Raw genomic sequence first — 15198 nt, forward strand, 5'->3', positions numbered from 1 at the left:
CTGTTAGGATACACACTCCCATACTCCTTAGTCACTCTAAATCTATGTTTTCTATATTTATGTCACCGAGAGTGTCTCAACACTTTCTTCCCTATTCTTATTTTCTCCTGTAGGTACTTTTTAAAAGGCAGATTTAAAAAAAATCTTATCAAAGTATGGATAATAATCATACAGAATTTGTAATTTATTTAGATCTCTTATATCTTTATTAAAATTTCATAATACTCTTATTGTAGGTCTTCCATATTTTAACTATAAAATTACTTGTTATTGGAATAACCAGTGAGAAGGATCAGACAGTGATGGTGTATGACCCCATGCCTGACAATCTGATTTTGATTCCTAGACCCAATGGTGGAAGAAAAGAACTAACGCCCCCAAGTTGTCCTCTGACTTCCACCCACATGCCTCAGCATGTGCATTGCCCTCCAAATCAATGAATACATGTAAAAAATAATAAAAAATAAAATACTGGTTATTGCATAGTATTATTTTATGAACAGCATTTTATGTAATATTTTACTTGTATTGCTACTATAAAGAAATACCACTAATTTCTTTATGTTCATTTTTAAACTCATCATATTATAGGGAGCCTCTTTCAGTTTTAATAATTTTTCAATTTATTAACTCAATATCCAAGGTATATCATTGTTATAGCTGAAGTTACTGCTGTTTTTCTTACTTATTTCTAACAACTAAACCTTTCCTTGATTTGTTTCACTGGATTCATTAAGCTTTTACCTACACATTTAGACAATAATAGCTAAGGCAAGGCTATCATGAATCCCAATGTCAAGAAGCTAAAAAGACATCAAAATCTTACCTTATAATAAATATAAAAAATTAATGGGATGGGTTGCAGAATGACTCAGTAGTAGAGTATGTATTCAGTGTGCATGACACCCTGGCCTAAATGCCTAGTACCATTTTTTTTTTAAAGAAGTATTGAGAACAGTTTTACCTAGGAGGCCATCAGGACAGCATCCACACTTTAGGTTACTATGTAAGAAACCTGAAAGCCAACATAAATACTAAGATGATTAATAATACTTCTGCTTTACCAAACAGAAGCCACCGATGGACTCCAATCAGAGAATCTGACAATCTCAAACTGCCAATAACGTCAAGCTAACCAACCAAATGGATCTGTCTTTTGCACCGAGCTGACAAGAGTTTGCTGCCTATACTGAGGCACATCTCCCTAGATCTCTTCTGATTTTGAGTGTGGTCCACTGCACGAATACTTTAGTGCTCAAATAAGTCTATTCAGTTTGTTTTATCTAAAATGTCCTCTCTTTTAAGGTATTTTCATTTACTCTTTGAGAATGCCATACAAGTATACAATGTATTTTGTTATTTATCCCCTCTTTAACTCTTCTCAGTTCCCCACCCCACACAATTTTTTATCTCAATAGACATCATTTATGATTTCTAAATCTTTTTCTATGAAAATTTAAAAAATAATTCTTCTATATTCTCATCTAAGAGTATTTTCAGTAATACCATCTGAAATCTCATAAACAGGTAGAGTACCATGACTAGCCAGACATGTAATGTATGACCCAAGGGGGAAAATCATGGGTACAAGGCCAACCAGAGTCACATTACATAGACACACCTCTCCCTCCCTCCATTTCTCCTTCCCTCCTTTCCTCCCTCCTTCTCTTCTCTTCTCTTCTCTTCTCTTCTCTTCTCTTCTCTTCTCTTCTCTCTCTCTCTCTCTCTCTCTCTCTCTCTCTCTCTCTCTCTCTCTCTCTCTCTCACACACACACACACACACACACCCACACACACACACACCAAAAACCTTATGATGACTTTAGTATGTTTTCATTTCAAAGGCATATCATGTAATAAGCTATCATTAGTATTAACTATGAGTATTAACAAGCTATCATTAGTACATGTTTTGCCTTTTCCACAATCTCACTTATGGGGTATTAACAAGAAAGCACTAAATAAAGCATGAGCAGTGCTCTGTGTGTGCTCTTTGGTGTCCTAACAAGAATGAAGCAGAGAATTAAAGACATATGTCTGCATTAAGAAAGGAGGCAGAAGCAGAGCAGGGGCAACTAGATTTCTATGAGTTTGAGGCCGGTCTGGTCTACATGGCAAGTTCCAAATCAGCAGACCACAGTGAGACTCAGCCTTTCAAAAAAGTTTATTTCTGAATTTTCACTAGTTTCTTTTCAATGATAAATATTTTCAGTAATACAATTTTAGTATATAGTCATGCTCTCCTTTTTCACTTCTGTAAGCTATACACACACCTAAGACATACTTAACCAAAGAGTTTCAGAAAACAAGTATCTTATGTTTAATAATGCTCCAAAAAACCAAAATCAAACATGAAACGAATGTCCGGGTCAAGTAAATAACTAGCTTTTGTCCCACTGATTTCATAATTAGTGGTAAAGTTTTACTTAAATATTGGTAATAATCCTGTATGAGAACACGCGTTTTCATTCACTGATTGGGTCTAGTCACTGAGCTGTCTATATTGAGACATAGTTCCATAACTCATTTGGCATTGTTTTCACCAGGGTCCATTTTGCTTCTCCTATTCTCAATGAAACATGGCCTGCAAAGGAAGAGAAGCACACCTCAGTATTCAAAGTACCTGGACCAGAAGCGTTATTGGGCCACTTTTGTCCACTTCTAATATTTCACCATTCTTTGTGCCAACTAAAATATGACCGTGTCCTAATGATATGGCACGTATAGATGGGTTATCTTCCAAGAGCAGACCTGAAATGTTAAAGGGAAAAGTTGTTGTAGGTATGAAGTTAAGATAATTCCAGAATGTATGTTTTTCCACTGATGCTATTTGGGTGGTAAAAATTACTTTATGAAGTTTTTTTTTATATTTTAGAAATTCTAATAATACACTGTATTTCCTTCCTTCAATTTGTTAATCTAAGAATAAGAATAATAACATAGAATTCTGTTCTACCCAGATCCCACACTACCATTCTGATAACTACTTCTTTGCCTCATACATTAGCAAGTCTTCTTCCTGTTCCCCTTAGGTTATGTGTAAAATCCTAACCAGGAACTCTAATTCAGAGTAAGATATATTCCTTCATCCAGTATGTTCTAGAAAGGCCTCAGTGATGTACAGGCAAGCATGGCAGACCTAGCTCTTGGAACAGATCTTGTGTGAGGAGGTTTTAGAAAGGGAGAATTTAATAAGGTAACTAAACTTTCTGAAGAGGGAAGTGAGGGTGAAGTCATCTAAACTAAATCCTGTTTGAGATCTGAAGAGTGAGCACATGGTTCTGTCACTGAATGGAAGAACAGACTCTAGGAGCAAGTAAAAGTTTGCAGAAAAGGCCTCACAGTTCCTGAAAGAAACACACACACACACACACACACACACACACACACACGCCAATGAAAGATCTGCAAGGCTAGAGAGGAGGCCAGCACAGGCTTTTCCTTCCACTGTGAGTTCCAGGGACTGAATTCAGGTTGTCAGGCTTGTGAGGTATACTCAAATTGCAACCTGACAATAAACTCCTGAATGCCGATAAGTATGAAAGTTAAATGTGAAAGAGTGTCATAGTTAGTCCATCAATGATTAGTCTTTCCCTGAGCAATAGACTAAATAGGAAACCACCTTTAGATCCTGGGGCTAAATCAGCTCTTTTTATAGCATAGGTCTTCAGACATCTTTCAAAGGAATCATCCCAAAGGGCTACCACACCATCTTTTCCTCCAGTTACAAATCCCTATGAAAACAAAGGGTTGCAGTTAGTAAAGACCAAACTACATCAAAAAACAATGACCTGCTTTATATTGAAAAGCTATAGAGAAAAGATTGTAGATGAAAGTCACAGCTTCTGAATGACAGGGATTAGAATAAGCATCTATTATAGTTCCCAAACATCAACACAGAATCTATAAAGATATTCATAGTGATAATAGGATAGGATCCAAAAGACCAGTCTCTACAGTGGGTGATGAGCTACACCTGCTACTTTCAGCAATCACATCTTCTTCCAAAGCTTCCTACTTTACCTTGGAGAAGAAGGAACAGCAACGGTACTGAATAGGATGTGATTATACAGAGAGCACTTAGCATAAGTTGACATACAGCAGGGGCTTACTATAGTAAGCTTTTATTTTCCTTTCTTTCATAATAATAATTTGTGTGTGTATGAGGCACAGCTTTTCTGAATAGGTCATAGGACAACCTTTGAGGATTGGTTCTCTCCTTCCACTGTGGGTTCCAGGGACTGAACTCAGGTTGTCAGGCTTGTGCAGTGAGCATTTTACATGCTGAGCCATCTCACCAGCCCTTCCTTTACTTTTTTTTTTTTTTGAAACAAGTCTCTGTTTATAGCCCAGGCTAGCCTCAAACTTCCAATCCTCCTGAGTACTGAGATTATAGACATGAGCCACCACTTCTAGCAAATCTTTTGGGTTTTATTTTAGACAGGGTCTCATGTAGTTCAGGCTACCTTGAAGTAGTTATTCATCCAAAGATGACCTTGAAGTTACGATTCTCCTTCATTCATCTTCTGACTGCTGGGGTTACAAGCATGTGCCATTATATGACATTTAAAACATACTTTTAAGCAACATGCCTGTTTCATATCATATTTATGGATGTGAAAAGAAAGAAAACCACAGACTATAGTTGGGTAGCCAAGCCAAGCAGAAAGCAGTGCTTCTTTCATAACTGTATTTAACTTAAAATTACCCTAGGTTACTTACTTTCTCCAATGCGTGCATACTGAACACTGGCCCATCGTGGGCTTTAACTGTTTTGACAAGAAAGATATCTCTCCAGATGCACACATCTCCTGTGGATGTTCCAGAAAAGGCCATCTCTTCAGTCCATCCATACACTGCACACATCATTGTGTCATTTTTCCCCAGAGTGCCTATGTAACCTTTTCTTCCAATTAATCCTCCCCCTAATTCATAAAAACAAAATAAATGTGAACGTGTTGCTTTCAAAATGTCCACAGTTATAAAGAAGTATAGACCTGGAATAAAATAGCATGAGAATCCAGTTTAGCCTCATGCTTAAGGTTATTTCCTTCAACTAAGAATTTGCCTAAAACTATGCAAATAAGGGGTTAGGTAATATTTAAAGAAAACAGGAAATTAATTTTATTGCCTAATGAACTCTGTGGATCTGGCCTCTGAAAATATAGAAGGCTGAAAATGCACATCAAACCTTAATATTTATCCATTTATGATTCAGTTTCAAGGCTATTAGATGTATAACAAAATTTAAGGAAAAATGTTACTCAATTACAAAATTTTAAGGTATGTATTTACTTTCCTTTTTTAATAATTGAACGTAGTCTGTGACAAATTATTGTTTATGTGTATGTGTTTTGCCTGCATGTATACCTATGCACCACATTCATGCAGTACCCAGGAGGTCCAGAAGAGGGCGTTGGATGCCCTACCTATGAGCAGCCTTGTGGGTGTTGGGAATTAAACATGGGTCCTTTGGAAGAGTAGCAAGTGCTCTCAACCACTGAGCCATCTCTTCAGCTGTTTAATATTTACTTTCTTTAAATCTCTTATTTTAAACAAATACGTAGATGTGTGTGTGTGTGTGTGTGTGTGTGTGTGTGTGTGTGCGCGCGCGCGCGCGCGCGCGCGCGTGCGCGTGTGTGTATTCTCAAGTGTTTCTTAGTAGGCATTTTCAATTCCAAGTGACTGATATGACCAAATGAAAAGCTTGTTTAAATTTATGGGAAACCCCAAATTCTATTTCATTTTATAATTACAAACACTATGATTTACTTAGTCTCTGGTATAGTATTCGATACAAATCTGAAACATCAGTTCACATTCAATATAGTTCACAACTTGAAAGTCAGGTGAACTTGGGAAATGTCATTACACAGTTTGTTGTTTTCTCATGTTTTACTTCTCACACTTAAGCATTTTCTCTGAAAGGTGTCAGTTCATTGAGACTTCAATGCCACATTGCTGACATAAATATACTATTCTATTTGAAAAAGAGGTGTTTTATGGTAAAATATGTTTATTACACATTTGTGATTTATATTTACAAATGACTAAAAAAACAGAATATTTCTGTATTACTTTATAGCATACAAGGCATTTTTATAAAATTTTTCAATTTTAGTTTAGACTATAAAACATCTCTTTAACAAAAGGGATAAATCTGTACACCAACTGATTAATCCCACAGGTTAAATTATCTTTGTTTGAAATGTATCAAGACAAGAATATCCCTTAAAAATTAAAGTCTTTCTTTTTGATGGTGGGGATCAAATTGGTCCTGAGAAATGTTAGGAATGCATTCTACCCCTGACCTATGATCCCTCCCACCCATAATGTTATCTTGGATAATGTTAGGTTTCTGGAAAGATGTAAAATAACAGTGTTTCTGCATAGTCCTCTATCCAGTTTCCATAAATAGGAACATCTGAACATCACTATCCCTTTGTCAAGACTAAGAAACCAAAATCCTTTACACAGTGTTATTAATTGAACATTAGGCCTCATTCAGATTTCACCTTTTCTAAAAATTTTTCTTTTCCATCCCAGGATTCAGTCCAGCATACCAATTGTACTTAGATAAATTATTTTAAAGGCAATGCTTTCTAGCATTTAAAAAGAGTTAAAAGAAACATTTCCTTACAAAGGCAATGCTTTCTAGCATTTTAAAAGAGTTAAAAGAAACATTTCCTTACAAAGGCAATGCTTTCTAGCATTTTAAAAGAGTTAAAAGAAACATTTTCTTACCTGCTCGACGCCAAAATTTCATGTGTTTAATCCCAGCTGTAATTAGTTTATCAGGCACATAGGGGTTCATCTTCACAACAAAAATCTTATCTTTACTGCCTCTGAAATAAACCAGAATGTTTTAGCTCTGCAAAGAATCCATCCCAAGACAACTCACATCCTAGCTAGAGCCCTCCACCTACTAGATTGGTGTTTCCGGCTGGTCTCTGACATTCAGGAATTGTACATTTGTCACTATTTAAGTATATTAACCCTGTTCAGCAGATTCTCCAGCCAGTACAGAGTGAAAACAGAACTTCATTTAGGTATTACCCATGAGATCTGCTGTACTGTGCACAGGGAATGAATGCTGTGTATGACATGAATGAGTTAAAGAAACCTTGAAACGGCAATTTACTACAATTTAGCACACCCTTCAATATTCCTGTTATTACATATATTTATTCTGGGGGAGGGGTATTCATGCCACAGCATGTGTGTCAGAAGTGGGAGGACAGCTTGCAAGGACCGTTTCTCCCCTTCCACCACGAGGCCCTGGTGATGAAACTAAGGTTAGGGTTGGTGCCTTTACTCACTGAGCCATCTTACCAGCCCCTCAAAGTTCCTTGGAAACTACTGTGTCCTTGGATATCATCTATATTCTCCACAAAAAGCATTCATATTTTAAGTACTTTAACATCTCACTTTGAGAGTAACAAACTTAAAATGTAGCCTCCAACACTGTTAACTACTTCTCCCTTCAAAGCACTGTTAATATTTTATTATAAAATGAATCATGCTCAGTTTAGAAAACAGAAATAAAGAAAAATATGAGAAAATCACACATAATTTCTTTTTTGATATATGTAAATCTTTTTTCAATTACATGTATGAGCATTTTACCATGCTTCCCAGTTGGTATAGAATTGCTTTTAATAGAATTCACTCTTTGTGATGGTAAATTGAAATAGTAATTTCCAATGTCCAATTAAGGCACATTAAAAATGGGTTCACAGGAGTTAAACCTACAAAGAAATAATAAAATCATTTCTCTTTTAGCTTGATTATGTTTATTTAAAGGTAATAAAAGCTGATAATCATAAAAACTCCCATATAATCCTGACTTCAGAAGAGTGAAGTACGTGGTAACATTAGTGTTTCACCAACATGGCAAGGGTTCTCCCTACCTGGCCACTGAAAGTTTCTCCCCTTTCTTCCAGTCCCACAGTACAACGGTGTGGCTGTCATCTATTCCAACTGAAGCCAGGCGTTTCCCATCAGCTGTGACAACCAAAAGGATGAGATTCTGAAGTCCAAACCATCTAATGTGTTTTCTAGAGCCACAGGTTCTCATTTGAACAGGCCCTCCACCCCAAGACAGTGTGATGTGTAAGCCGGTGGACCAGTTAAGAGACAGGCCTGGTGTGAGGGGACTGAACTGCCGGGTGCTCTGCCCTAAGAAAGGTAGACAGCCCTCTCCTGAAGAGTTAGCTCTGCTGTAATGGTTGCTACAACAAAAGCAAGTTTGGCCCTTAATCTCCCTGGCTTCCCGACTCACCGTGTGGTATCTCTTCCTTTTGCACTTACTCCAACCATGATGCTGTCAGTTATGCTGTGACACAGCCCGAGACTCTTGCCACAAGCAGAACCAATGCAGCCACTTGCCTTGAATTTTCAGTTTCCACAACTGTGAGCTATCCACGTCTCTGTTTTTATTAGTACCCACCTTAAGGTGTTATAGCAGAAAATTGACTAATATGCTAAGGCCCTACATTTACAACTTGAAAATGTTAGGCATGTATACATCCATGAAGAACTAAAACTTAGAAGAGAGTGGGGGCAATGGTTCTTTTAACGTGTGTGTGTGTGTGTGTGTGTGTGTGTGTGTGTGTGTGTGTGAGTCAAAGACAACAATATAAGTTGACCCTCTCCATCCACCTTTATATGAGCTCTAGGGATTGAACTCAGATTGTCAGGTTCATGCAGCAAGTGATTTTACTCATAGAGTCATCTCCAAGCTTGGGTAATGGGTTTTTGAATCATTATCACACTTGACCAAAGTTACTTTAAGTATTCATTAGGTTGAGAAGAAGAAGGCTGGGTGGGGATGGTAAATGTATAAAATGATGGGTATCCTAAACATCCTGTGAGGTGATTATTATATATGCCTATAATCAGAACATCATACTAGGGCCTAGGGGTATAGATCAATGGTAGAACACTTGTTTGGTGTATATACTCTTGGGATCCATTACTGGCACCACACACATAAATCACCCTATACCCCATCAATATAAATTTTTTTAGGTCAATAAAAAATAAAACCAAATTCTGTATTAAGAAAATAAGAAAGGAAGAGAAAACAGATCTATTTCAATTAAATTCACTATTAAGAACTCTACTATGACATAAAAACTCAGTGACTATGAAAAATTTATAAAACGAAAAACATCTGGATTACAACACACTGTCACTAATGCGGCTGCTTTAGTGAAGACTGAGTTTCAGTCGTCACTGTTACCAAACAACAAGTAAATGACTATGTAAACATTGAAGCAAGTGACTGTCATTACATACTGACAGAAGTGCATGTGTTTACAGGTTATAAGGGGCAAACTGTAAGAGAACCTTTTCCACTCTGCCTCACTTTTGCAAATCTTGGCTAGTTGTTCAGTGCTACCACTCATGTTTTTATTGCTGACTCACTTAGTCTGCTCTACATTTTCCTGTTTCTTGACTATTAGTACTCTTGAAAATATATGTGTATATATGTTTTCTCCACAAATCTCATTTATGGATAACTGACTTTGGTTAAGGCATCAAAAACATTACTTTTTCATAATATGCACTTCTACAATAAAACATTTTTCTTCCAATCTGCACATCAGGTTTCACTGCAGGTATCTATCTTTAGCTGCTAAACTGATAGCATGAACTAAAATCATAAGATGTACTGAAACTGCTACTTAATATAGACACCTAGAAAACATTTTCATTTCATTCACCCTAAACATTTTCAAAGTTTACTTTAAAGCTGTAAAATTTAACATCAAAATCTGCCCAAAGGGAAGGTACTTATTATAAGAGGAACCATGACAGTTTTAGGTGTTTTGCACAAAGCCATTTTTATGCCGATATTAACATGGACATTTTAAAAAGACTTTATAGCTACAGTCATTACACTATAATTCTAAACAAGCCAGAAAACCTAGTTCAACCCTTATGTTTGATTAGAACAGTATGCAGACTTGATAAAAACTGTGAAGGTCATAGCCAAACAGAAAGTTTAGGTAACACTGATTTAAATGCTATATTTTCGCTCTATGTTTTGATCATTCTTCCTCAGATAGAAGAGTCTTACCTGAGAAATCAACTGCACAGACGCCATATTGGTGGTAGCCCTTTAATATAGACAATGGTTTAACGGTTTCTGTGTCCCATACGTGAATTGAGGGATCTCTACCTACCTGATAAAGATATAATTATAAAAGCCATTGTAAACAATTCTTTTTATAACTGTTAAAAGGAAATAAAACATTTATATAGCCTTTATTTGTCATGGAAATTTATTAAGTTAAAAGAAAAAGAAGAGAATAACCATGGTATTGTTTCTCATTAACATTTCTTCAAATAACCAAGGAAATGATACAACTTTGTGAAAATGAAAATGTCATGGCATGATCCACTATTTTACTAACTAAAAAAATCTGAAAATGTTAATTAAAGGGACTGGGGTTGTGGTTCACAGATACAACCGCATGTTTAGTATATATGCAGCCCCTGGTTCAATACCCTGGGCAAAATAAGAACAGATAATAAAGTGAGACAGTCACAGTATCTCTAGGAATATTACAGAATTATGTATGACTCCTTCTACTCCTTCTGCAATTCACAAGAATGATAATAACTACTAAGTACCTATTGTTGGTAGGGTTACTGTGATAGGCACTTTGAGTATTATGACACTCAGATAACTTTTGTAAACTCCTTAGAAAAATGGGACATTAAAGACAAATGGTACTATATACTTAATTGTGGGAGACCTGGTCCCACTTTTTCCCCAAGGGTACTCTTGAACAGGAAGAAGTAAGAAATATTTAGGTAGACATAGAGGAGAGAGAGAGAGAGAGAGAGAGAGAGAGAGAGAGAGAGAGAGAGAGAGAGAGAGAGAGAGAGAGAGAGAGAGAGAGAGAGAAGCAAAGGATAGCCTCAGGAGGGCCTGGTCAAAACCCACCAGCCCCTTCTGTCTCTTCTAAAGGGCTATTTATAGAAATGCCAAGGAGTGGAGCAAAAGACTTCACTGTAGCACAGAAAAATGCAGACCCTTCCAAACACCTGGTAACCACACACGTGGTCAAGCCATCCCCTTATGCAGCCCCGCTGAGTAAAACAAGTTCAGATCTCACTAGGAAACCTCTGTGGGCTCCCACACTTAATAAGAATAAAACAACTTTCAGGAAAAGACTTCATGAAACATAACACAAAATAGAGCTATGACTTCAGAAAGTGCATATCTTCGATGAAGAGAAGCAAGCAAGAATATTCTAGATTAGAATACTGGTATAATACAGAAAGGGTTAAAACACTAAGCATGTATATGAAACCAAAATGGAAAATAGCACTATGGCATTGTTTTTCTACCATATACTGTTTTTATTGGTGCATATTATCTAAAATAATGGGGTCATGACGTTTTCACATGGATGTAATGCACTTTGGAGCACACTCACCCTCCCATTCCTGGCTCTTGGTCCCCTCCCCTAATTCCCTTGTTCTTCTCAAAAGGGAACCCTTTGATTTGCATGTCTTCTTTTAAAGTCTAGACTATGCGGACCTGTGAGATTGTTCAGTGCTACCACCAAGCCTGAGTTCAATCCCTGGACATCACATGGTGGAAGGAAAGAACCAATTCCTGTGAGTTGTCTGACCTCCATGTACATCACACACACACACACACACACACACACACACACACACACACACACACACAATGAATGTAAGATCTAGATTCTAAGGATTAGGGAGATGTCCCAGTGAGTAAGGACACTAGCTCTGTGAGCATGAGGACCTGCAGATATAATTTGAACCCCTAGGATCTTTGTACAAAGCTAGTACTGTTGTCTGTGTATTAAGTACTAAGTACTTAGTACTAACCTCAGTACTAAGGAGCAGAGACAGCAGATCTCAGGAGCTCACTGGCTAGGCACTAGAGCCAAGAAGGTGAGCTTCCCACTCAATGACAGCCCCTCAGTCTCCATCTTTTACTTGGAGGGTTCAGAGCATTTACACTTAAGAGTTATTATTGAAGAGTCTATACTGAGTTCTTGTTTCTTCACCTTAGAAGCTTTCTGGAGTACCAATTCAATATTGTTTGCTTTATAATTGTCATTTGTTTACTCTTATAGTCAGGTTTACTCTTTCTAGAACTTGCATGCTTGTGTTTATCTTTCTTGTGTTCTCTGTGTTCTGTAGTTGAGCTTTTAGCTCTTTGGATTCCTGATGCTCTTCCTTCCTTTCTTTGTTACCCCATCTCTTCTTACTCACAGAAGAAACTTCAAATACACCTTCTTACCCACTCGCCCACTGCCACTCTTCCCATCCAATTCATCTTTAACTTGGTGCTATAGTTTGGATCTGAAGGGCCCTCGAATATATACATGAGAGTTGATCTCTAGCCCATGGCTGCTATCAGGAGTGGCAGAACCTTTAAGACATAGAGCCTAGCGGGAGGAAGCTCAGTCATTTGGAGTATCACCTCAAAAGGGACACTTAGATTATGGCACATTCCTATTTGTCTACTTCACAGCCAGCAGAGCAGAGCAGCTTCCCCACCATGTGTCCCCAGCTGTGATGTGCCACTTCCCCATGGGCCCAAAGGCAATAAAGTCACATAACTGCTGAAACTCCTGAAGCTGAGGAGCAAGATAAATCTGTCCTCTGAATGAAATGTCTGAAGTAAAGAACTTCAGACATTTTGCCATAACAATAGACATGAGACTAACTCATTTGGTTTATGATGCTCACTTATGCACAAGTAATCTATGATTCTCAATTATTGCTCTAGAACTATGCAATTAACTATAAAGATTATATATACATACTATCATTTTATATAAAAAAGCAACTCCTAAAAAATGATAGAAATCAATTATGCTTAATTTTGAGAGTTTTTAATATATAGGTATAACAAAATAGCACTAAGTCAGCCAATGTCTCATTAAGTTATTCATCTACATTATTAGTGATTTTTAAGTTTTACCTGGTCTCTATAAGTTTTGTTACTCCTGACAGTTTTATAACATGATTTTTGCCTAATCCTCGTTTCCTTCATTTTTATCACTATTTTCTTCATAATTTTGTTACCTGTTATTTAAATATAAACCTTCAAGATTCCCCTTTTAAATATCCAGGCTCTTTTTTTCTATATTTTTACCTGAAATAATTTTCTTTTCATTTCTATTATTAAACCAGCAAATGTCTCCTAAGCCACTCTGATTTTTTTTAAAAAAATATATAAATTCAAGACCTACATTTTCAATTGCCTATTGATCACTTTAGATGTCTCACTGAAGTGATGATGGATGATATGGACTAACACTCACTGAGAAATTACTTACCTGACAGATACTGCCCCACAGTCCTCTCAAAGTCTGGCTTATTTAACAATCATCATAACTTAAGTTAGGCACCAATAGTATCCTCCTTTTAAAGAGGAGGAAACAGAGGCACACAGAGACTCTAGAATTTGCCCATAGATAATAAATAAAGACACTCAGATTCAAACACCAAATTCAGGCTGGTTGAGGTATATATAGGAACATAGTAGTATGCTTGGGGGCATCTTATTTCAGGGGTCTAGGCACCTATGTTCGTCAGTGTCCTATCTCTATGATAAAATATCTGAGGTAATCAACTTATTTTGACTCATGGTTTTAAAGATTTAATTCCATGGTTGTTTGGCACTTTTGCCTTTGGCTCTTAAATACTCATAGGCTGAGGTGAAAATAAACTGAATAAACATCAAGAAGCTGGTATAGTTCTTAAATATAGTAAGAATCTACAAACAACATTTTGCCTCCTTCTTTATGAATACCCATATAGAGAAGTATCTAACAAGATTTCAAAACCTGTGCTTTGGCAAACCTGGTAAGTTGGTTCTGCAATTGAAAGATAAAAGACATGGTCATTCTGTGCTATAGAGCATTTTGTTAAGTATAATTACATTGCTTTAGTCACTCCACCTAAACAGATCAGGTTCGGGGACTAGAGAGATGACTCAACAGTTAAGAACACTGATTGCTCTGCCAAATGACCCATGTTTGATTCCCAGCATCCATCCAGAGGCTCACAACCACCTATAATATAGTTCCAGGGGATCTTGTACCCTTTTCTCCACTCCATGGGTACTGCACGCACATGGTACACAAACATATATGTAGGCAAGAATTCATACACATAAAAATAGATCTCAAAAACAAGTTTTTGAAAAGCTTGCCTATCTGACTTATTGTCACACGTCTTTTAAGGGGACTTACCTGGCCTGTGGCCACATAGTCCTTCAAAGGATGAATAGCCAGACACAGAATATCGTCATCATGACCCAGGTAAAAACGCTGTGTGTTCTGTTGTCTATTATATATGACACCCACTGCTGCCACATGGTACACAATTTCACCAATTTGAGTGTAGAAAAGATTACTTCGACAGTCATAACCTCTGTAACTAATGCAGAAAATAAATCATACACAATGCATTTTAATCTTTGATCTGATCAATACAGAGAAGTAGGTATCACTCAGATCATTTAATTTCCGGTCTTAAGGAAACTGAATAGTTAAAGGAAAATGCCAGTTTCTTAGAATATACATACTGTTATGGGCCTCTCTGGCTAAATCTAGGTTAAGGTATTAATAAAAGAAATCAGGTACAGAAATTTCTGTATTCTAGTATTTGCGAAAACACTATTAAATTTGTATTCTACAAAGTAAAACCACTTCCTTTTATACACAATAGGGTAAGGAATGAATACATATTTGCATTCAAATATTTCTAAAAGTAATTACTATTTATAGGAGAAGGAAATGACACCTGGGACAAGGGCAGGGGGAGAGGTGGGAGGAAGGTTTCAAGCAGCACTTCGTCACGCACATTGTTGAACCCTGACAATGTAATAAATGTCCCAACAGTAACTTTAAGCAATCAATTAAAATATAATATTTTAATAGGATAATTAAAATGGTTAATACTATCCCATCATTAATTTGTGCTTCAAAGATGTCAAATTCACACAACACAGTCAACAAAAATATTACCTATTTGAACACTGGAAGGGAAATACTGTTTTTAAAGATTTATTTTATTTATGTGTATGTGTGTGTATCTGTCACATGTGTGCAGGTGCCCTTGGGGGCCACAGGTGCTTGGAACAGAATTCAGGTCCCATGGAAGAGTAGCAAACCTTCCTAACCACTGAGC

General features: G+C 36.9%; 1 protein-coding gene across 8 annotated transcripts in view; it reads right to left on the reverse strand.

The window, feature by feature from the left end:
• The window catches only part of Eml5 (EMAP like 5), a 109600-nt gene that overhangs the window by 47059 nt on the left and 47343 nt on the right, over positions 1-15198 (reverse strand). For all 8 annotated transcript variants that reach the window (XR_005092780.1, XR_005092781.1, XM_028886584.2 and 5 more), the window contains exons 14-20: positions 14259-14445; positions 10085-10190; positions 7911-8004; positions 6745-6845; positions 4723-4925; positions 3623-3734; positions 2624-2751 (exon numbers count right to left, since the gene is read on the reverse strand). Coding sequence is in view for 6 of the 8 variants with exons in the window: in XM_028886584.2 (XP_028742417.1) it covers positions 2624-2751; positions 3623-3734; positions 4723-4925; positions 6745-6845; positions 7911-8004; positions 10085-10190; positions 14259-14445 (931 nt within the window). In the remaining 2 variants the exon portion in view is untranslated. The remainder of the gene's footprint in view (positions 1-2623; positions 2752-3622; positions 3735-4722; positions 4926-6744; positions 6846-7910; positions 8005-10084; positions 10191-14258; positions 14446-15198) is intronic.

This window comes from Peromyscus leucopus, chromosome 14 (assembly GCF_004664715.2).
Source record: "Peromyscus leucopus breed LL Stock chromosome 14, UCI_PerLeu_2.1, whole genome shotgun sequence".
Classification (NCBI taxonomy): Eukaryota; Metazoa; Chordata; class Mammalia; order Rodentia; family Cricetidae; genus Peromyscus; species Peromyscus leucopus.